The sequence below is a fragment of the Phyllosticta capitalensis genome, assembly GCF_038381095.1.
Source record: "Phyllosticta capitalensis strain CBS 128856 chromosome Unknown BKA78scaffold_7, whole genome shotgun sequence".
NCBI lineage: Eukaryota > Fungi > Ascomycota > Dothideomycetes > Botryosphaeriales > Phyllostictaceae > Phyllosticta > Phyllosticta capitalensis.
In genome coordinates, this window is record NW_027117445.1 from 737,954 (window position 1) to 757,842 (window position 19,889).

General features: G+C 54.0%; 6 protein-coding genes across 6 annotated transcripts; 4 read left to right on the plus strand and 2 right to left on the minus strand.

The window, feature by feature from the left end:
- Window positions 1–905: 905 nt before the first annotated feature.
- BKA78DRAFT_162317 (nucleoporin subcomplex protein binding to Pom34-domain-containing protein) lies at window positions 906–6,660 on the plus strand. The gene is made up of 2 exons (XM_066883124.1): window positions 906–1,028; window positions 1,085–6,660. Exons 1-2 carry the CDS (start codon window positions 955–957, stop codon window positions 6,561–6,563), a joined length of 5,553 nt encoding a protein of 1,850 aa, XP_066742525.1. The 5' UTR covers window positions 906–954; the 3' UTR covers window positions 6,564–6,660.
- A 398-nt stretch (window positions 6,661–7,058) lies between these two features.
- BKA78DRAFT_162315 (uncharacterized protein) lies at window positions 7,059–7,562 on the minus strand. Its single transcript, XM_066883123.1, has one exon. It carries the CDS (start codon window positions 7,522–7,524, stop codon window positions 7,198–7,200), a length of 327 nt encoding a protein of 108 aa, XP_066742526.1. The 5' UTR covers window positions 7,525–7,562; the 3' UTR covers window positions 7,059–7,197.
- A 1,127-nt stretch (window positions 7,563–8,689) lies between these two features.
- On the plus strand, window positions 8,690–10,576 carry BKA78DRAFT_254079 (uncharacterized protein; the record flags this gene model as incomplete). Its single annotated transcript, XM_066884868.1, has 1 exon — window positions 8,690–10,576. The coding sequence occupies one exon, from the start codon at window positions 8,690–8,692 to the stop codon at window positions 10,574–10,576; it is 1,887 nt and encodes a 628-aa protein (XP_066742527.1).
- Window positions 10,577–13,503: 2,927 nt separating this feature from the next.
- BKA78DRAFT_162362 (uncharacterized protein) lies at window positions 13,504–14,427 on the plus strand. The gene is made up of 2 exons (XM_066883125.1): window positions 13,504–14,269; window positions 14,351–14,427. Exons 1-2 carry the CDS (start codon window positions 13,845–13,847, stop codon window positions 14,394–14,396), a joined length of 471 nt encoding a protein of 156 aa, XP_066742528.1. The 5' UTR covers window positions 13,504–13,844; the 3' UTR covers window positions 14,397–14,427.
- An 820-nt stretch (window positions 14,428–15,247) lies between these two features.
- Window positions 15,248–16,759, minus strand: BKA78DRAFT_253397 (mannose-6-phosphate isomerase; the record flags this gene model as incomplete). The annotated part of the gene is made up of 4 exons (XM_066884816.1): window positions 15,248–16,209; window positions 16,266–16,595; window positions 16,654–16,674; window positions 16,729–16,759. The coding sequence occupies 4 exons, from the start codon at window positions 16,757–16,759 to the stop codon at window positions 15,248–15,250; spliced, it is 1,344 nt and encodes a 447-aa protein (XP_066742529.1).
- Window positions 16,760–17,008: 249 nt separating this feature from the next.
- BKA78DRAFT_318471 (SGF29 tudor-like domain-containing protein) lies at window positions 17,009–19,080 on the plus strand. Its single transcript, XM_066888787.1, has 5 exons — window positions 17,009–17,291; window positions 17,455–17,518; window positions 17,653–18,087; window positions 18,196–18,331; window positions 18,411–19,080. The coding sequence occupies exons 1-5, from the start codon at window positions 17,181–17,183 to the stop codon at window positions 18,742–18,744; spliced, it is 1,080 nt and encodes a 359-aa protein (XP_066742530.1). The 5' UTR covers window positions 17,009–17,180; the 3' UTR covers window positions 18,745–19,080.
- The last annotated feature ends 809 nt before the right edge of the window (window positions 19,081–19,889 follow it).

Sequence of the window (19,889 nt, forward strand, 5' to 3'; positions counted from 1 at the left end):
GTGCTCATCCTTGAGGGCCAGATTCTGCTCCTAGAGTTTAGGCTTCGGCCTAGCTAAGGCGCCTCATGGTGATGAAGCCGGAGGTCCGAATGTGGCAGGTTTCGAAAGTCGTCGGATGAAGGTTTCAGCAACGGTTCGTGACAACGGGAGCGAAGTTTTGGGATGCCACAGCAAGCGCGTGACAATTAATCATCGTGATATGTACGAAAAAAGATGCGCAACGATGGGGTTGCCTGGCAGGATTTCGATTCGAGTGAGGCAACTGCATCAGTAACGGACGTTTGGCTGCGCCAAGACTGGGCTGTTCACTCAAATATCACAATCCTTCTGGGTTGAGATACGTCAGTCAGAGATGTTTTTTGAGAGGGATGGCCGTTCGAGGAGCGGAGCACATTTCGAAGAGGTCTGTGCTATTTTTTGGAAAGCCAATTCTCAAGTCAAGCCAGCGTATCCTGATTTCCATCGGCATTCTCGACATTCTAGACATTCTTTCGAAAACTCTCCGAGACGAAGCAGCCAACGTTCGTCGCCTGGCGGAAGGATCAGGCACAGTACATGTAGAGGCTGCCTGGCACGGACATAGCGGCTGCAAAAGACGGTGTGAGTTGACGAAGAGGCTGCTTCTTGTCGCATCGAGTGACCTAGAGTGGCAAGGCCAGGCGGGATGGTTGCGGTTAAGGCCGTTAAGCTAGCGGTGAGCTCGAAGTGCCTGATAAGGCTGAAGTTGATGATGTCGAGGGTTTAATGGTGTCGCGATCCGGGGGCGCGGATGTCCGCTGTGGACGAGCAGGCGTCAGCGGAAAGTCTTGGCGGTGAGCGGAGCGGAATCGCGCTCGCAGCCGACGGCGCGTCGTTCGGTGGTGTTTTGAGCTCAAGCTGCTCGACTCTTCCATTCTCTGCCACACCACCCCATGGCATTTTGAGTGCGCAAATCGTAGCGCACATACGCGCGAAATGGCCGCAGCATCTGGAGACGCCCTTGTCTTTCCTCCCTTGGACAGGTGCCTGAGCGGAGAGCAGCCACTCCTGTACGCTCCCCATCAACACCGCATAGCTTCCTCATGAACTCTGCTAACGACTTCAGATCCTGGAAGGACGTCTTTTCGGCTCTGTCGACCCAAGACCCTCACGGCGAGAATGAAACCTTGCGCAACTTCTTGAACGACGAGAGCAATGCCGCCGCGCTTAACAAACCTTTCGCGCCTTTCCAACCGCCGAATCCTCAATCCAAATCAAGTTACGAGACCAAGACCTCCGCCATCAACGTCACACCTGGAGAAAATGACCACTATGACATTAAGGAAATCAAAACAGACACAGAATGGCTGTCCGGCGAGGCAAATATCAACGAAGTAGCTGCGCTTAGGATTGTCTTGCTCGAGTGGCAGACAAGACCTGCTGCGCAGCTGCTAAGTGGATTTACGGAGGAGGAGACTCTCAGTGTGCAAGAAGCTGCTGGAGGCGCCAACCTGGGCTCGTCAACCTTCTTGCCCAAATCATCCATCCTAGCAGCCACCGCCAGCAGCATCGGTCAGAGTTTTGCAACTTTCAATACCGAGGAACAGCGACGGTTGCGGATTCTTGACGTCTACAATTCGGAGCGGATCCATATCCTGCGCGTAGGCGATTTGATTGCCCGGATTGGCGCCACGGCATTGGAAGCAGAGCCCTCTGGTACAACCGGCGGCAGAGCTCGCGTGCAGTGGGTTGAAGACCTTGGAAGGAGAACTTTTCTGGCGCAAGGCGAAGAATCAATCTTTCACGGCATTGAAGAAGTCCGAAATCGTCTGACCGAATGCTGTAATGGAGAGAGATGGTTTAAAGACCAAGGAGGAAATATGCAAGCGACAGAGGCATGGAGCCACAGTCAGTTTGCGGAAGCCGGTCTAATCCTCCAACTCATTTTCACTCACGCGGATTTCGCCACGGAGCCACTTTCTCAGGTGTACGTCTTGAGCTGGTTCCGGCTCCTCGAGGATGTCAAGTACTTCACAGACATTTCTCTGCCTTTTCAAAGTCAAGCTGCTCTGATCCCGAACTTCCAAATACTGGTGGCCGTCGTCTCAGTAGCAATCCTCAACCTGCCAGCGGCGCTCAGATTCATTGAAACGGATGGTGCAAACCCCAGTACTGAGCGCGAGTTGACGGGCGAAAAGTGGGTGCAAAACACAAAGTGCATCCAAGGTCTTTTGGAAATTTTCCTGATGGCCTGTGAGGGACCGACACCGGCCACGCTGGCTGCTTTCGCCTTTGTGATTTTCGGCCTCATTTGCAAACAGGAGAGCGCAACTCTCGTTCAAGAACGCGATCACGCCCTCACTCAGGGCGGCGCAGTTTCCCAGAGTACTCTTGTGGAGAAGATCCACGACGCTTTCGTTCCCGTCGACATTGAACTTGATGATGAAGCGATTGTCTTTCTTACAAAAGCAACGGTCGCAAATGCAAGGGTGCACGAGCTCATCTCCGACCTGGCGTTGAACATAAGAGAACTTTTCGACGGACGATCCGGCTACGCCCACGCGGGAATCAGATCATGGCTCGATTCCCACCTCGAAAACCGCATGCGCCTCCACTTAATGTCCCTCGTTCGCGACGGCATGTTCACGGTGCAATATTCTCCCGAAGTCATTCTGAGTGTCCTTTCCGTCGTGAACGGTGGACAAGATTATTGGCACTTTGTCGGCAAGCCAGCCGAAGCAGGGGACCCGGTTCTGGATGCTGCTTTGGCAGAGGATGGCCTTGGCATCCTCCAGGAAGCCAAGCTGCGTTATCCATACGAGACCTTGCCCCTGCTCAAATTTTGCAGGGCGGCATGCTTTGCTGCTGACCTCAACGACGAAGGCAACCTTGTGGTGGCAGAGTGGTTACAAAACAAGGCTCAATTCACTCAGACTCTGCCTCCAAAATTCGTCTCATACACGCCAGTCCGAGAAGAAGAAAACTCCTACGCAGTAGAGCTCACCGAGGACCTGAGCCTGTTCTGGAACAAGAAACTGAGCAAGCGCCCAATCGTCGAGAATCCCGAGGGAAACGAAGTCGTTTTGGCCGAGGACATGGTCCAGGTAGAGTCTAGGCACATTCTACCCGCTCGGACTGTCGGTTACGTTTTAAATCCAGATGCCCGACCGCTCGTCGTTGCTTGGATGTACAGGCACTCGGTTCTCCGCTATCTGGCGACGCACCTGTCCAGTTTCCTGGCAGGCAACGACATCATCGAACTCGGAAGCGGTGAGCACATCAGCATCGAGATTGCGAGTGAATACATCGGTCTGCTCGCCATGCTGGTTTCCGCCTCTATTAAAGCCCACAGCGCAGATGAGGATCCCAACGTGGAGGCTCAAAGTATTTTGGAAGATGCCAGCGAGGGCCTAGAAAACGAACAAGGCGACATTATCAGCTTAGTGTTCGACATTTTCGAGCAAGAGCTGCAAAGACTGCGTGAAAGGCCGAATTCCGAAGGCTCCTTGGAGCTGCTCGTCAACTGCATCCAATTTATCCACGCCGTCCTGTCAGTCTTCCCCAACAGAGTCTGGCCCTTCTTCACCAGAAGTCGCTTGCTCGACCTGGAAGGCTCCGGTGGCAATCTCGAGGCCATTGTTTCCGGAACCGAGATGGTTGCCGGTCGATACGACTTCCTTTTGAGCTGCTCTCGGCTTCTCAAGGCGCTGACGGACGATTGCATCGGGCATGCTGTTTCTAGCCGGCAGAACAACCGAGCAGCTGTCCGTTTCACAGCCTCGCCAGCTGCTGGCGGTGCATCTTCTAACAAAATCAAGACCAAAGTGCTCATGGCTTTCACGAGGACTTTGGTTGGTGTTTTTGAAAGCGCGCCAAGCTGGAGATTCGCCTCTGTGGAGCAGAAATTGGAGCTCAACTGGCTGATAACCGACAGCTTCTGCCTCATCCTCAACACAGTGTATGGCTTTGACAATGAGACATCTGATGCACAGCAGAAGCTTTTCGGTGTTCTAGCACCTGCAGCGGCTTACATTCTTGATACCTACGCCTCGGAGTCTGCCAATGACATTTCTGTCCATGCTCTGCTCAACCAATTTTTCTATGGAACCAATCGTCCAACCACCACCACACCCGTCAAGACCGTACAGTTGTGGACAGCCTCGACAATTTCTGCGCTCCAACTCACTTCCATGGCCTTGCAGGCGACAGTCTTCTTGGATATGCCGACCTCATACCTTGAGAAGAAACTCTTCAAGGCTTCGCCGCTACTGGCAAGGCTGTCAATCGCCCATGAGAGCTTCAAGTCCCCGGTGCTGAGACTTTTTGAAACGTTGGTCAGGAGCGCGGCAAGAGGTGATCGAGAGCCTCCGTCTCTCCTTGGCCACTTGGGGCCCGAAACTGCAAAGGCTTTCCTTAGCGTCATGTCGATCATGAGTGGGCCTTTGAAAGACAAAGATCTCGAGGTTGACGTTTGGAGGCTACTTTCAGCGGTTGTGGGGAGCAAGCAGCAGTGGTTTTCGATCTATCTGCTCACTGGTAACACTCCACGCGATTCTCTCAAGAACACGACGAATCAGGTCCAGGGTAGGCCTCGTGGTAAGCCGGTTTTGCAGATTGCGCTTGATGAGCTGTGCGAAATTCAGGGTCTGGAGCCTCGTCGAGCCGTGGCAATGCTTCAATTCATCTGTGTGGCGCAGAACCACTGGCCGTGGGCTGTGACTAGCATGCACAGACACCGCCAATTCCTTACCGCGATCATGGACTTTATCCGCGATCTGACCCATGGGACAGGAAATCGCTCAGCTGACGAGCTGGTAGTGGACTGCGTCAAGGTCCACATGGCTTCATTGATTGCAGACATCGGTGCAATGTGCCTTCACTACGCACGCCAGCTGGGTGATGTTCGTCCTGCACAGCATGTCATGGCAAAGCTGAATTATCTCATTACGCATGGCGTCGAGCCACCCGCGTATAATCAGTCCTTGCATTCCAACCTCAAAAGAAACATTGAGAGAAGGTTTCCCGGCTGTCAGCTCACGAGCTTCAAGAAGACTGCTCTGCAGAGGACGGATTTCGGCACTAACTATTACTACGACCTGGATTTTGCCAAGAAGGTGATTGGCTTCGACCAGACTTGGGTTGGAAGAGATGGCAACGGCGGCTTCAGCAACGAGCTCGAAAGAGCCAACATCAATCTGTCACAAGTGGAAGCTCAAATCATGCTCTTGAAGAGCTGGAAACTTCTTGCAACGGAACTCGCTTGCATCGCCAACAGGGACAATAGGCTCGAGGACATTCTGGCTCAGGTGGTGCAGGATTGCCTACAGGCCAACCAGCAAGCCACTGGATCCCAACAACTTTTTGCTCGGCTGGTCCTGGTCAGGGCAGATTTCGCCTTTGTGCTCATGCAAAAGCTCGTGGCAGCTGGTTCCAGTGGAGAACGTCTTCGAGGATTGTTCAACGTGGCTTGGGAGACAATTCGACTTTCTGGCCAAGACTTCGACATTGCGTTTGCGGGAGACCAGTCCGACTACTACCGCACGCTGCTAAGGATTCTCTTCTTGACCCTTCAGCCACACGTGGGATCGGATGCTCACCTGAGAGCATCTCAGCAAGGCCAAGGTATCAGGAACAACATGCCGGAGAATACTTCGCAAGTCCTCGAAATCCTCGACAAGGTGGTCGCGCGTGGCCTCCAGTCCCTGGCCAGTCAACTTCACGAGGACGCCGGTAGCGTGGAGCCCGCAGACTTTGTGCTCATCAGCGGGCTGCTGCAGAGCATCCTCCGCCTTCCTGGGATCAAGGGCATTCAAGCCGAGATTACCGTCCTGTTTGCCAACTGCAACACGGTTCGGTATGCAGTGTCACTTTTTACGTGGGCCGACAAACTCATCGTTGGTCCTGACAACGACCCGGTCTTTGGAGAGTTGAGCATCCTTTTCTTGCTCGAGCTCTCCTCTCTTTTCCCGATGGCTGAGATGCTCGCCGTCGAAGGCGTTCTTTCTCGTCTCAGCACAGCAAATCTGATGAATCTCTACCGTCGACCAAGGGGTATGGGGCCATTCGACGCACCACATCGTCTGTTTTCGATCTGGGTTAAGGGGATTCTGCCGCTCTGCCTAAACATTCTGGTGGCGGTTGGCCCTGCGGTTGCATCAGAGGTTGCCGCCTTTTTGAACCAATTCCCCGAGCAGCTTGCCCGTGCTTCAGGATGTCTCAACCCTAGAATCACACCTACGGCCAAGGATCCAAATGCTGGGGGGGTCACCATTGGTTTTGCCGCCGAAGCACATTCTCTTTCTCTGATCTCTCTCGTTCTGGACAGATATCGTCAGGAGAACCCAGAGCTTGCCAGCGTGGATGGCGGCATGCTAGAGCTGAAGTGGGACAAGGCGGCTGTGAAAGAAGATATAGAAGGCTGGGTGCAAGGGAGGAGGAGCTTAAGGGAGAGGATCGTCCCAGTGACAGAAAAGGAGGTTGAGCTTCTTGGCAAGAAGCCGGTCGAAGAAAACAGTTCCTGCGAGACCAGATTAGAAGAGAGAGTTTTGGGCGAGTTGAGGCAAGCGTTGGAATGTCTCCAGGCTGGCGGCGAGACCACTCAGTAGAGACATGCCCTGGTTTTATCGTTCTTGTGGTTTCCTTGTTCTTTTTGGGGCATTTCACAGCGGTGGAGTTTATGAGGCAAATTATGAAGCTGGCTAGGAGCTTGCATGCTGGGGCGGAAAAGCAACTCGATATGTTGAATACCAACAAGTTTCTTGGATTGAGTTTTGTAAAGTTTAGGGTGCCTTAGGTGTCATGTCAGGCATCATCTCACTAGCGCCTTCGACGGTGGTGTTTAGTTGCTGCCTACTTCTCCGCCATTACACTTTGAATCGACGACACATCATCCCGTTTCAAAACTATCCATCGATTCGGATTCCACACGAGACTGGACCGTTGGTCGAGTCTGCCGCATAATCAAGTTTCAAGAAGCAGCTCTTGGCCGACCTCCACCACCCATTTGTTCCGGTTTCACGCGTTTCTCAATGCCTTGGCTATGGATTCCGCCCATAATGCCTCCGGATTAGGATTTGAAGCACACTGGCGAGACCTAGGCCGAAGTACCCACTGACGTCGCCGCTCGGTTGAAGCGCAGATCCTGGACCCAGGCGCAGCATCTCGGCTCTTGACCGCTTTACCGCTGCGGTGAAGAAAACGCACAACTTCAGACAATCCATGCCGGAACGGACTGGGATTTCAACCATCCAGCCCTACCGATATGAAGAGTCCAGACCAGTCCGAGGACAGCGCGCCTGGTACCGACGGAACAAAACAACGACAAGAGCAAATGAATCGCCGGCGCAAGCGGCTAAGCTGACGCAGCATTGAGCAGACGGATGACGCCTGCCGCGTTGACTGTCCAGGGCCAAGCCACAGCGGAGACAGGACGACTTTTGGCATTTGCTGCTCATCGTGGCCGTATACGTGACCGCAAGGCGACAAGGCAGACCACAAGGCTATGAGGCTGATATGATCGGAGCACAACAGCACCATCGTGCCCCATTGTCGGTATCGCATGGCCATTGGTCTTCATATGCCGGGCATTGCCGAGTCGACGCCCCTCACTGCATCACGCACCATATTCCTCATCTGGGAAAGACCAATTGTCTGCAGAAGATGCAGCATGCATTGGAGAATGACAATTGTCCTGCATTCTCAGTCCCCAACTCAAGAAGAGACGGCAAAGATGCCAAACGAAGCGCGTCATCGGTGACGTCTCCGGGGGGTCTGTCCACATATGGTGCCTTCTTGCGCTGAACCATCTCTGAGACGAGTGACTCGAGTCCCCGGATGGATTGTTCCGTTCAAACTGATCCTACGTACGGCGAAGCAAACGGACAGGTGACGTGCGGCTGAATGGCGTTCCATCCAGAGTCGCACAGGGCCACGAATAGCACTCGGCTGCTGCGCGGAAAAAGCGTTCCACGGCCTATCCATTGACCTCTACTAAAAAGGATACTGCTATGGCTGTCGGCGCTCGCGACACAACGGCGCACAAGCTACAGAGACTTCCATGTACACATGTACCTGCGCGCCCCTTGGGAACTCTTACACTTGTCCCGTAAGACCGCTTCAGGGCTGCAAGCGGCACAGAAATATTTACTCATTCTGACCCAAGGGCCGGTTCTGGGATAGTTTGGCCCGTGCCCAAAGTACCATCTCCATCTTATCGCAGCGACGACAAGCGAACCTACCGTGGCTGACTGCACGTCTGACTTTCCACCCCACAACCCCTTCACCGCGGCCGGCGCCAATGTCTGACGGCTCACGCGCACGCGGGGACAAGCCGCCGAGCCTAGTCATCGCGGCCGTTTCCTCTGTGGACCTGTTCGATTGGAAGTAGTATCACGTCAGTCGCGCAAAAAAATGGCCCCCGATTCGAAGGCTGAGTTCCCATCACAGTGCTTGAGCGGCCTGGCTGCCTGCGCCGCCGCCAATGGTGCCTTGCGCTTGAGCCAATGACGCTTTTTCCGTCCCTCATCTTTGCTACTCTCTTCCCACAACCCTAGACCGTACGGTGATGGGGGTGCTGCGGCGCATTGTCCTTTTTTCGTCCATTTCTGTTACCGGCGGGAAACGCAGCCGCAGCAGCGCCTCAGACGGCCCTGGTCCTGCTAACCATGTGTTTTACATATATCGTGCTCCCATCCCGATGGACGGGTTCTGAAATTCCCAAACGCAAGACAACATGGCATCTCTTTCGAGACTACCCCACACGCTTTTGCTGCTTGTAGCAGCTCAATTATCAGCAGCTTCCTTTGCATGCCTCCCCGGCGAACCCTGCTGGCCCTCAAACGACCAATGGCGCGCCCTCAACACCAGTCTCGGTGGTCAACTGCGGGTGACGGAGCCCATGGCCAGCTCATGCTTTGAGAGCTCGAGCAACTACGACGCAAAGCAATGTGCTTGGGTTTCGGGTCGATATGGAAACGACATTGCAAGAGCTTCGGTTTATGGCGCAATGCAAAATCTTCAATGGGAGGGATGTGGAGAGCAAGAATGTCTGGTCAACACATTGAAGCCGCAAAGCCCACCGATACAAGAATCCTGCTCTCTTGGCGCGCTTTCCGCCTACTACGTAAACGCTACTACTACCGACGACGTCATCAAGACACTCAAATTCATCAACCAGACCGGTGTCAGACTGTCGATCAAAAATTCTGGCCATGACTATCTCGGACGCAGCGTGGCTCCCAACTCATTGGCGCTTTGGACTCGCAACATCAGAAATCTGGAGTACCATGAGAAGTACTCCCTGTACAACAGCGCTGAATCGCGGGAGAATATTGGTGTTATTGGTGCGGGTGTGAGCGCTGGAGAAGCTCGAGACTTCTTCCAAGCCAAGGGTATGGACATTACCCTCGGAGCGGTAGGCACCGTAGGGGCCGCCGGTGGCTTTGGTCAAGGAGCTGGCCATGGCCCTTTTGGTCCCTCGTATGGTCTTATGGTCGACCAGGCCGTCGAGTTTGATGTCGTCACTGCCGACGGAGTCTTTAGAACCATCAATGAGTTCAGTGAGCCGGACCTTTTCTGGGCCATGAGAGGAGGTGGTGGTGGCACGTTCGCTGTGCTGGTGAACTACAAGTTCAGAGTCTACCCCTCTGTGCAATTCACCACCTACAGCTTCCTCGCAAATATCACCAACACCCCTGAGGACATCCGAGACTCGTGGGTCTACCGTTCCATCCTCCACGCCTTCGTCCAAAGCCAGCCCACTTGGTCAGCCAACAATATCTCCGGCTACAACTTCTTCTGCCACGACAAGATCGAGACCCATCTCGTGTACCCATCCGACAAACCGCTGTCATTCCTTATTGACCTGACCTCGGAATGGGCCAACTTCCTCACCTCGCTTCCTGGCCTCAGCATCCACAAGCACGCGTACGAGCACTTCAACACTTACAAGGACTGGGCCACCGACGCAGACTACCACTGGATCATCCAGCGCAACGCACCGGGTGGTATGGCCGTAGTCGAGACGGGACGTCTGGTTCCGCGTTCGCTCTTTTCACCAGGCAAAAACGCAAACGCTCTTGTCGACGCTATGCTCGATGGACTGGCGGCCGGCAAAAAGGTGCCCGGATTCATGATGCAGGTCTACGCGACGACGCCAGCCAACCATCCCGACGGCGAGCATGCCACGTCCGCGCACCCAGCATGGCGCGATGCGCTGTGGTCGCTCGACTTTGTCTCTGGGTACTTCGATGGCACGCCCCAAACGGCAGTCGCGAAGCTGTGGAAGGCCAGCCGCATGGCTATTGGCTTCATCAAGAAGCTGACGCCGGGCGGCGGCTGCTACCTGAACGAGGCAGACTACGGCGAGGAAGAGTGGCAGCAGACATTCTTCGGCGCCAACTACGACAAGCTTCTAAGCATCAAGCGCAAGTGGGACCCTACTGGTCTCTTCCGCTGCTGGAAGTGTGTCGGTTGGGAGGCCGATGAAAGCCTCGACAGCTGCTACGGCAGCAAGCCGAGAGCCACCGTCCCTCTTCCTGAGGTCGGTGCTGAGGAAGGCGCCGAGTTCCGCGTCCAAGGGGGCGAGGGTACCGGCTTCCTGTTTCAGGGGGAGTTATGACTAGAGCGGGTCACTCGCTCCTTCCCTCTGTCCGCCATCGGAGAGATCTTTTATGGAGCGACTAGAATTTTGCCGCGCAAGCCTTTCTTTTCTTCTTATCTCGGTCACATTCGTGGTTGACATTCTTCTTTCACTGATAGTGGCATCTTGGCTTTCTCGTTCCGCTTGAGCGACTTGTTTGGGAGGCAGCACGCATGCATGCACGGATTTGGTTGGATTGGACTGGGTTGGACTTTTGGATTCACTTTCGCTATACCACCTCCTCTTGGGCATTTCAAGGCGTTTCTTTGGGCTTCTCTTTTCGCAGTAAATAGCGGGCGGAAAATTTACAATCTATCGTTACGAATCTATCCGATTGAACGTCAACTACCTCGTTTCTAATTCTGGGTGACCTTTCAAACGAGAACGACCTACTTCCATGAATGACCACTTGGTTCACTTGCTCATCGGCCACAATCTCCATCCAGCTCCAAGACCCTCCCTCTTACCCCACCTTCGCCTCTCCCATCCAAAGCACGTCTAGCACGCCGTTCCATCCGCTCCCCATCCATCACCAAAATCTCACGCCCCCACCACGTGCCGTACGACACCCAACGCCAATCCCCGCCCCGCCCTCAACCACCCAATTCCACGCATCTATTTTCAGCCCCATCACCGCATCCGCGCAGCCCATGCTGACAGATTTGATCCACCTATTTTTGGTCGCGCTTGCGCGCCCGCGGCGCTTGCGGCTGCACGCCTGCTGTAGCCGATAGATAGACCCCAATCTTCATCCCAAAGATGCTGCAAGCGGGCGGGCAGATAGCGTATTGGTGCACTTGATGGTCTACTCCGCGGCAGGCCGTTTTGTTGGTGGATCTGATCGCTGGGAGTTCGCACCGGGTTGATCGAGCGTGCTCGCAAGCGGCCAGCCACCACATCCCCTGTCGCTTTGATTTTCTAAGACCCGCATACCAAGTAGCTCATACTCACCTTGTGACTTTGTTCTAGGCTCTGCTGACATGGTGCAGAGTTTGGGGTACCCATTTTGCTTGCTCACATTTATTGTAGTGGCAATACATAAACCATTTCAACACCTCCTCTTTCACGTACGACCATAGCAGGTAGAGAACTCGGAACCCCGTCCGCTCTTCCATAGATAAGCTACCTTGCGGCCGATTAGTAGTTGCGTGGGTGACCAGCAGCGAATCCCGGCTGTTGTACGTTTTGCAATTTTTTTGGTCGTTGGTGTTGTGGGGCGGAGACAGGTGCGTGCGCCAGTTAGTGCGGTACCGAAAGGGGAAGGAGAAGAGCGACAGCGGGAACTTTGGCGAAGAACGAGAAGCTGATTACTTTCTTCTTGTTTTTTGCCTCTTTTCTTGAGAGCAGAGCCGGTTTGGCATCTTGCGAGGGAGAAGCAAGGGGTGTCGTGCTGAAAAGACAAGCTCGAGATTTCTCTTGACGCCGTGAGAACGTTGAAATCTTGACTGCCAGTTAAGAATTCCCGGATATCCTGTGTTTGCATCACCTCAAGCCAAGCTACAGGTGCTCACCAACTGTCGGCCCAAGGAATTCTGACGCTATCAGGTTCCAGTACTGAAGGATGATTGATGGGAATTTAGGGTGGAGGTTTTGATTCTTCATATTGAGCGGGGCCCCAGGCTCTTAGAGAAGCACAGCTTGATTTGAAAGAGCAGGTGCTGTGCTACTTGATATAGAGGTGACGATGGGACCTGATCATTTTTCGAGACGACTGTGGAGCTTTCTTTCCTTCTGGGAAGGCCACGGCAAGTCGACGACAGGCGATTGGTGGCACTGTGGCGTATGACTTGTGGCTGGTGCTGTAAGTACAGCGGGGTTTCTTCTGCCCTGACTCTTGACAACAACGACGTCAAACCATCTATCCGCCTTCAACACGCTCAAAAACCGGCGGAGCTTGGCCGGCGTCTTCTTGCGCTGCAATTCTTGGCCGAGGCCAAGCGAGAGCGATTGCATATGCTCCTTTTTTCCCTCGCGAAAGCTCGTAGCTTTCCCAAGTCTGGAATGGGAAAGTCTGGCGCGTTGGGCGCCTGTCGTTTGGTTTGCGCTCAAACGAAAGCATTGACACGATCGCCTGTCATTGTTACCGTCGCTGTTGTCTGACCAAGAACGTCGAATTGGGTTCACCAGTGAATTCCCGTCTTTTGGCTGAAGACCTCTGTCACTGGACTTTGGACGCCTTGACTGTCGCTTGGAGAATGTTGTATCGTTGGCTCATGGCAAGCGTACAGTAATTGTAAGTGTACGGATCTCGGTCTTGAGGAAGAAACCCAAGGTCGGATACAGCAGGTCTAGTCCGGTTCAGAGAAGCATACACAGCGGCAAGCAAGATGATTGGCCTCCCGGTGTTTGGCTTATCCCGAGTAGGCAAGAATGACGCACGATGCTCACACGCCTACAGCGACCGACTCGAGATCACTTCCCCTCAACTTGGACATCATGGTACAGCCAATCGTGAGGGCACAACGGCTGCGGTGGAGACTCAGTTCCGGCTGTCTTTTACGAACGCGACTGCGTACCTGACCCGAGGGACTTGCCGAACCGCCAGTCTTGATTCCTCCACCTAGAGTGACTAGGGGCGCCACACTGGCCTTGGCGTCAGACCATTCTGCTTCTTTAAATTCTTAATTCAAGAAGGACAAATCACGACCATCTTGACACACGGTCAATACCGAAGACCTTCCACACAGGTAGCGAAGACAAAGTCGGCTTTGCCGATATCACCGACTCTCTCTACTCGAGAATAGAGTTAGGCATAACCCATTACGCGCATTCCACGTATATATCGTGCCTACTGCGCCTCTCCCCAACTAAGTTAAACTCACAAGCATAGAATTGCGTTGGTCGACTTGTCCCGCACATGGTTTACCGCAAAGAATCACGTCCACCCAACACAGCACAGTTTGATAATCCATATCAGGTACTGCGGGCATCTGCTTGCGCGTTGTTCCTGCTGTTTTAGCCTGCAGGATCGCGAGTAGTGTACCGGCCACAGAGGGAACGCATGGAATCGGCCGGAGCTCTTGCGCAGTCCTTTCGAAATCCCCGCTCTAAGACTGTGGCGCGAATGGATGTACCGGCAAGCGTCAAACGAGAAAGGAAAATACAGACTATTGGTCTTGACATGTAGCGCAATTGACGGACCCCGCTCATAAAGGCCCTTTTAAATGGAGCTCCAAGCAGACTGTTTGATGTTCCAGCCTATTACCATCTTCAGTTCACTCAACACCACATCTCCAAGTCCACCACAATGCTCCTATTTTCAAAAATTGTTCTTCTCCTATCCTCATCCATTGCCGTCACAGGCTTCGAATATAAACCAGCCCCTCAACCAGCCGGCTACCCAGCACTGCCGCCTCAGCAATGCGAGCAAGAACCTCAAAACCTGCCCGACGGCGGGATCTTTCGTCCAGCTGAACAGGGGCCCTGCAGCGCCAGCACTCTCTCCGTTTGCGGCAGCGGCAAGTGTGCTCGAATCGCCGCCAACGGGGGAACAGACCTCTGTTTAGAGAAGTGCGAAGACGAAGGTCCGGGCGAGACAAAGTGCACCAACCAGGGGCTGCAGAGCTGGAAATACGGCTGCCAGCCCAAGGCCGGTGGACCCAGTGTTGATCCTTGGAACGTCGAGTATCCGGGTCCGTTCGACGACAGGGTCGGCGCGTGTACTACCAACGAGTGAGTCGTGCCTCCTTTTGTGTAATCGGCCCAGGATGTGCGTAATGGAGGCGTTGCCGTGCTGACTGATTTGAATCGCAGTGATTTCCCCTGTATATTGACGAGGAATATGAACTATGTGCCATGATTCCGAGGATTGATTTGTCACCATTGTTCGAGCGCAAGGCCATTAGAACATTAGATTCATGTCAAGACGAGGACGTGTGATGTCGAAAGGTGGATGGAGGCGCTTGGAAATGCTGATGAAGAGCATTCCGATTCTTTGGCTGGGTCAGTTTGTTTGCTCGCATGAGAGTTTCTTTACATGGCTGCAACTCCTTGTACATGATGCTGAATGGATATGATTTGCTTCAATCTTCAATCCAGTGTGCTTATACTTCAGGAGTAGCCCGCGAGTGGCCAACTATTGATTCTCAACAAGACATACCAATGAGGAAAGCGCGATTAGGGGCAAGCAGAAGTGGTTGTCTACCTTTCGCAAACTTTTTTGAGGTCGAGCGGTAAGACTCCACTGCACGAACGCCTGAGCGAGCGTGTCTCTTTCAAGACAGTGAATTTTATGAAAATTTCCGGAAAAGGCGGAACCGAGACAGCAAGACTACATGTAGTTAGTCTTCCGGCCATGTAGCTTCAAGCTTCAGCTCGGGTACGAATACTGTGCTTTCAAAGCCTCAAGGGAAATACAAAGACCCAGCCCCGCCATCTTTGGGCTCAACTTGTGCGTTTGTAGATTCCCCCCCGCTCCCCCCCCCCCTGACGGAACAAGTGCTGGATATTGGTCCCAGGTGTGTTTGAAGTGACAAAAGGAGGTATATCAGAGCCGAGATATTATTCGCTACCGCTGCTTGCTCTATCCTACATTAGGGAAGACTGTTTCCGCTATATGGAACCTTGATCGGTTCCTGTCGTTGCTCATTACCTGCGTGTCTCATGCTTTCGCCTCAGTCCGAATCATTCCGATCTCGAGAAGTCAAGCACTTAGAGCTTCTGCTTGTCGTCCAATTCGCAGAATGCCTTGAACGTGACGAAGCTCTCATCGGCGGCCTCGAGGACGCACTCGGCAGTGGCGCCGACAAAATACACAAAGCCTGGCGCGACAGGCGCCTTCTTGGGACCCACGGAAATCGTGCCCTTACCTTCAGTGCAGAGGATGATGCTGGGGCCCTCGATGCCATCAAACGTCGCCTTGGCGCCAGGCTTGTTCAAGGCCGTCCGGATGACGCTGAACTCCTCAATCGGCGGGTCGTACAGGATGGACGAGGATGCCGACGAGTACGCGGGCACGTTGAGCGTCACATAGGGGTAGTCCTTGGGTTCCATCTTCTGCTCCTCGATGGGCGCATAGTTGTAAGTCAGCATCGACGTCAGCGTCTCGACGTCCTTGAACTTGGGCGTGAAGCCCGCGCGCACCACGTTGTCCGACGAAGCCATGCACTCGATAATGTCGCCCGACATGTACGCGTGGATGTCGTCGGCTTGCAGGAACATGGCTTCGCCCACCTCAAGCTTGACGTAGTTGAGGAAGAAAAGCACGAACAGCCCAATGTCGTTGGGAAATTGCGAGTTGCAGCGTTGCACAAGTTCCGAGAGCTCTGCCCCGCTGTTGGATGGCCCGCCTTCTCCGGCGAATGCATCACCTTCAGACTTGGCCTGCTCGAGAAGCTCTGGCGTCTGCGCTTCAATGTCCTCCGGCTTGGAGCTCATGAGCTGTGTAAAGGCCTTTTGGAGCGCTTCCTTGTGGGCCATTTGCTCGTCCTCCTTGTCCGACGTCTCCTTTCCCTTGATTGTGCTCTCAAAGTGCGATGCGGCCTCTTCGCCAACAAGCTTGCGCAAAGAGGGTATGGTCGACAAGAAGTGGGCAATTTCAGCCAGGGGGCGGAAGCCACAGAGACCGTCAAATGGCGTGATCGCAATGGTCATTTCGGGCTTGTGGTTGTCATCTGTCCTCTTGTTAGCAACCCTTTTGGACAGGTGGCGCGTAGATCAGAAAAGGTACCAGGGTAGTTTTTGGGGTCTTTGGCGTGCAGCTGCTCGGCCAACTTCTTGTTCGGATGCGCCTGAATGCTCAGGGCCTTGCGAATCGAGAGCACCTTGAACAGAAACGGCAGCTTTCCTCCATAGCGCTCCGAAATCTCCTGTGACATGAGCGCCTGGTTGTCTTGCACAAGGTCCAGGAGGCTCCGCTGAGTTTCGACATCCTTGGAGGGAAGCGAAGGGTGTGTGCCCATCCATAGCTCTGCGTAGGGCTTCTCTTCTTGGATGCTGAAGTCGGAGGCTGGAGTCGCAGAGGCAAACTTGGCCGCGGCAGAGGAAGCGCCGACCTTGCCTGGGAAGCATTAGAAAAGGGGAATCTGGGGACGGGCTCAATTCGGAGTGAGTAATACCCCAGTCGTAGCTGTTCACACCTAAGATTTGTTAGCGAGGCCACTATTGGCTAGAATTGAAGGTGGTAGCAATACCGCACTGAAGCCTGAGCAGAGGGACTTGCATAGTGGCAGAGGGAATAGTCAAATCGGCCAAGCGTCGAGATCAAAAGTAAACTCAAGCAGGATACGGATCTGGTCTGGTCTGGTTCCTGGGGAGGCTAACGTCACTCGAGGTCCGGGACGCAATCTGCCAAGCTTTAGGGCACGGTCCGCGGCGCGGGTCAAGCAAGCGAGCAAGGGATCGACGCATGACTCGCGTGAACCTAGCCCGGCCGGTAGCGCAGCGTTCAACACAACTCCTCATGACCTATCACCCTCCGCAACCCTATACCCACCTCACTTTTCATATTCAAGCTCGATCTGATCTCGGTCGTGTGCTTGCCGTCCATCGCTCCTTTGGCGGCTCGGTTCTCTTCGATTCCGGCAGCGACCCGTTTTCAGCTTGCATGTAAACACCAGCACATAGGCTTCGCGCGCCGCCCAAAATGACATCGCGGAGCCGTCCCCGCGGCAGCCAGATCAAAGATGACGCCGATGAAGAGCGCAGCATCTGGAACCAACTTCGTACTGATGCGCGGAAGGTCGACGGCCTGGTGGTGAGTAACAAGTCCCTTACACGACATCATTTCCCCCACGTCCCTGGGCATATGCTCAATGCTTGGCGCATACTGAGCTTGAAGCGCAGCTGTGCCGCTTTTTGACCACCACTTTGTTCGGGGACTGCGCTGTGCAAGACTTTGCTAACCAGAGTCACGACAGAGGGAATCGAATGAGATTGAAAAGCGCATCTACGAGCTTGGCATCGCCCAGCAAACAATTGAAGGTGACCGATGTCTCTGGTCTTTTTGTTACTTTTTTGTCTTGTCACCTGTCAAAATCATTTCATTCTCTCTCAATCCTTCTGCATATTCAAGTTCCTGCAGCATCATTATCAAATGCCTACTAACATTTTTGCAGCTCGAGGAGACATGCCCCCAGCGGATGTAGACAATGAGCTGGACGAGCTTGTCCGCAAGAACATTCGTCTACACGAAGCCATCACCAGCCTGACAGACGGGTCCTCTTCCGACAGTAGTATGTCCATCACCCAAGGCCTTGAACTCCTTTCGGCCCTTCGCGCCGCTTCTGCAACCTCTCCCGACACCACCTCCAATGGCTCGCGACAAACGAGTGCAAAAGTTCAGCGCAACCCCAAACGAGCCAAGATAGAGTCGACAACCAACGACGACAACGATTCCGTCGCCGCAGAGTCTCCCAAAGTGGGTCTCAGCTCCGGCATCAAAGACCGGCTCGGCGTCGGCAGCAGCAAGGCTGGAAGCAGAAGCGGCAGCGTTGGCGCCACGCGCGAGACCAGCGTCAAAGTCGAAGACAACGACAGCATCGACACAAAAGGTAAAGTCCACAAAGCCTCTGCGCACCTCTAACGCGGAGACCTTCGACCTCTTTACACAAACCACACACACAAGTATCTTCCAGGATTGGTCTGATACGTATATCAAGTGTCCATCGGCAGCGGCGAGCGACAGCGTCTCAGCGTCGGCACCGAGGTCTTCTACCGTAACAAGCAAAAGAACACAGAGGGCGAAGGCATACTCTGTGCGGTGACGGCAGTCATTGGCGAAGGAAAGCAAAGACGGTAAATCACCACAAAAGCTCTCTCAAAAAAATCCATTTGCAATCACATATGCCAACAATCTCTTCTCCAACCTGAACAGATACGAAATCATCGACTCAGATCCCGATCCCCCTACCCCTCCCCAGCCCTACCGCGCCTCTGTCAATGCACTTGTGCCGGTCCCCAAGACCAACGAAGGACTGTCCGAACTGCCGCCGCGCCGGACGGTCCTTGCTGTGTACCCCTTCACCACCACCTTCTACAAGGCCGAGGTCGTCGCGTCGCGGCCGGGCAAGGGGCTCAAGAAGGACGGCAAAGACATTGGCGCCGATCTCAAAGAGGGCTACGTGCGGCTGCGGTTCGAGGGCGAGGACGAGGCAGACACGGAGAAAGACGTCGAACGGAGGTACGTGCTACCAGAGCCTGGAAGGTAAAACAAGAATACCCGGAGTGACGAACGAGACTACTTGATCACTTTTGTTTTTTGGGACAGGGCTTTCAAAAAAGATGGCGGGTTCGGGTTCGGATGGGGCCTAGGTACCGTGGAGGATCTTTTTGCAGATTGGACGCGGGGCATTGCGCATGGGTCATTTCGTCGTTAGTTGGAGAGACCCTCCTCCTCCATCATTGAAAGAGAGAGAGAGAGAGAGAGAGCCAAAGGTTGGCGTGTAATTTGTTTTGTTCGAGTCTTCGTTACATATTCCGCCGCTGAGGCAGCGAGCGCCGTGTCTCGGTCCATTTGTTTTAATACCAAAAAATGTTTCATGTCCATACTGATTGTCGATCTCTGCGTACAACATCAGCTGAACGTCAGGGAGCAAGCGTACTGTAGACACAGGCTCCAGAGCACACGTAGGCTCGCACTCTCTGCCCACTACCATCACACCATCACACACATGAGCCATTTCTCCACCTCCTGGCGCTCGCTACACGCGCCTTTTCGTAGCTCAAACTCTGATTCCAACACCGAGTGGAACGGGCAATCCCAACCGCATCCGCTCGTCGTTCGTGAGCCCCCCGACACCTCCTTATGCGCTCTTACACCCGTCACGCCCAACCCCCTACCTACTCCAGTCACTGTTTCTTCCATCGTTTTCGCGAAGGCCGAATCCTTCCTCGGCTATCCCAAACCTCTGCTGTCTTGCCATGACTATACCCCAATCCACTCACTCACTTACGAGGCTCCGTCTTCGCGAACATACGACGGCAACGCTGAACATGCATCGATCCTGGAATCGAGCTAGTCGTCCGGCCCGGCTCCTGCGCCGTTCCAAACATGGAGCAGCAACGGAGAGAGTGGAGAGACGAGAGGAGGATGCTTGGGTCCGAACGGATAGGCGGATAGAGGGAGGAAGAGATCACAAGGCGTGCGGACAGAGGAGGCTGGTGGAAGGTAGATAGCTCTATTTTTTTCTTGATGATTTTTTGGTCCATTCTGTCGGTGCTTTTCTGCTTCACGCACAACACCACCCACACCGCACACACCACACACACACCATTCTAGGCCACACTGGTCGCACGTCCAAAGTTTTTGACATACAGGGAAAGAGACAGGAGAACAGGACAGGGTGAACAGCAG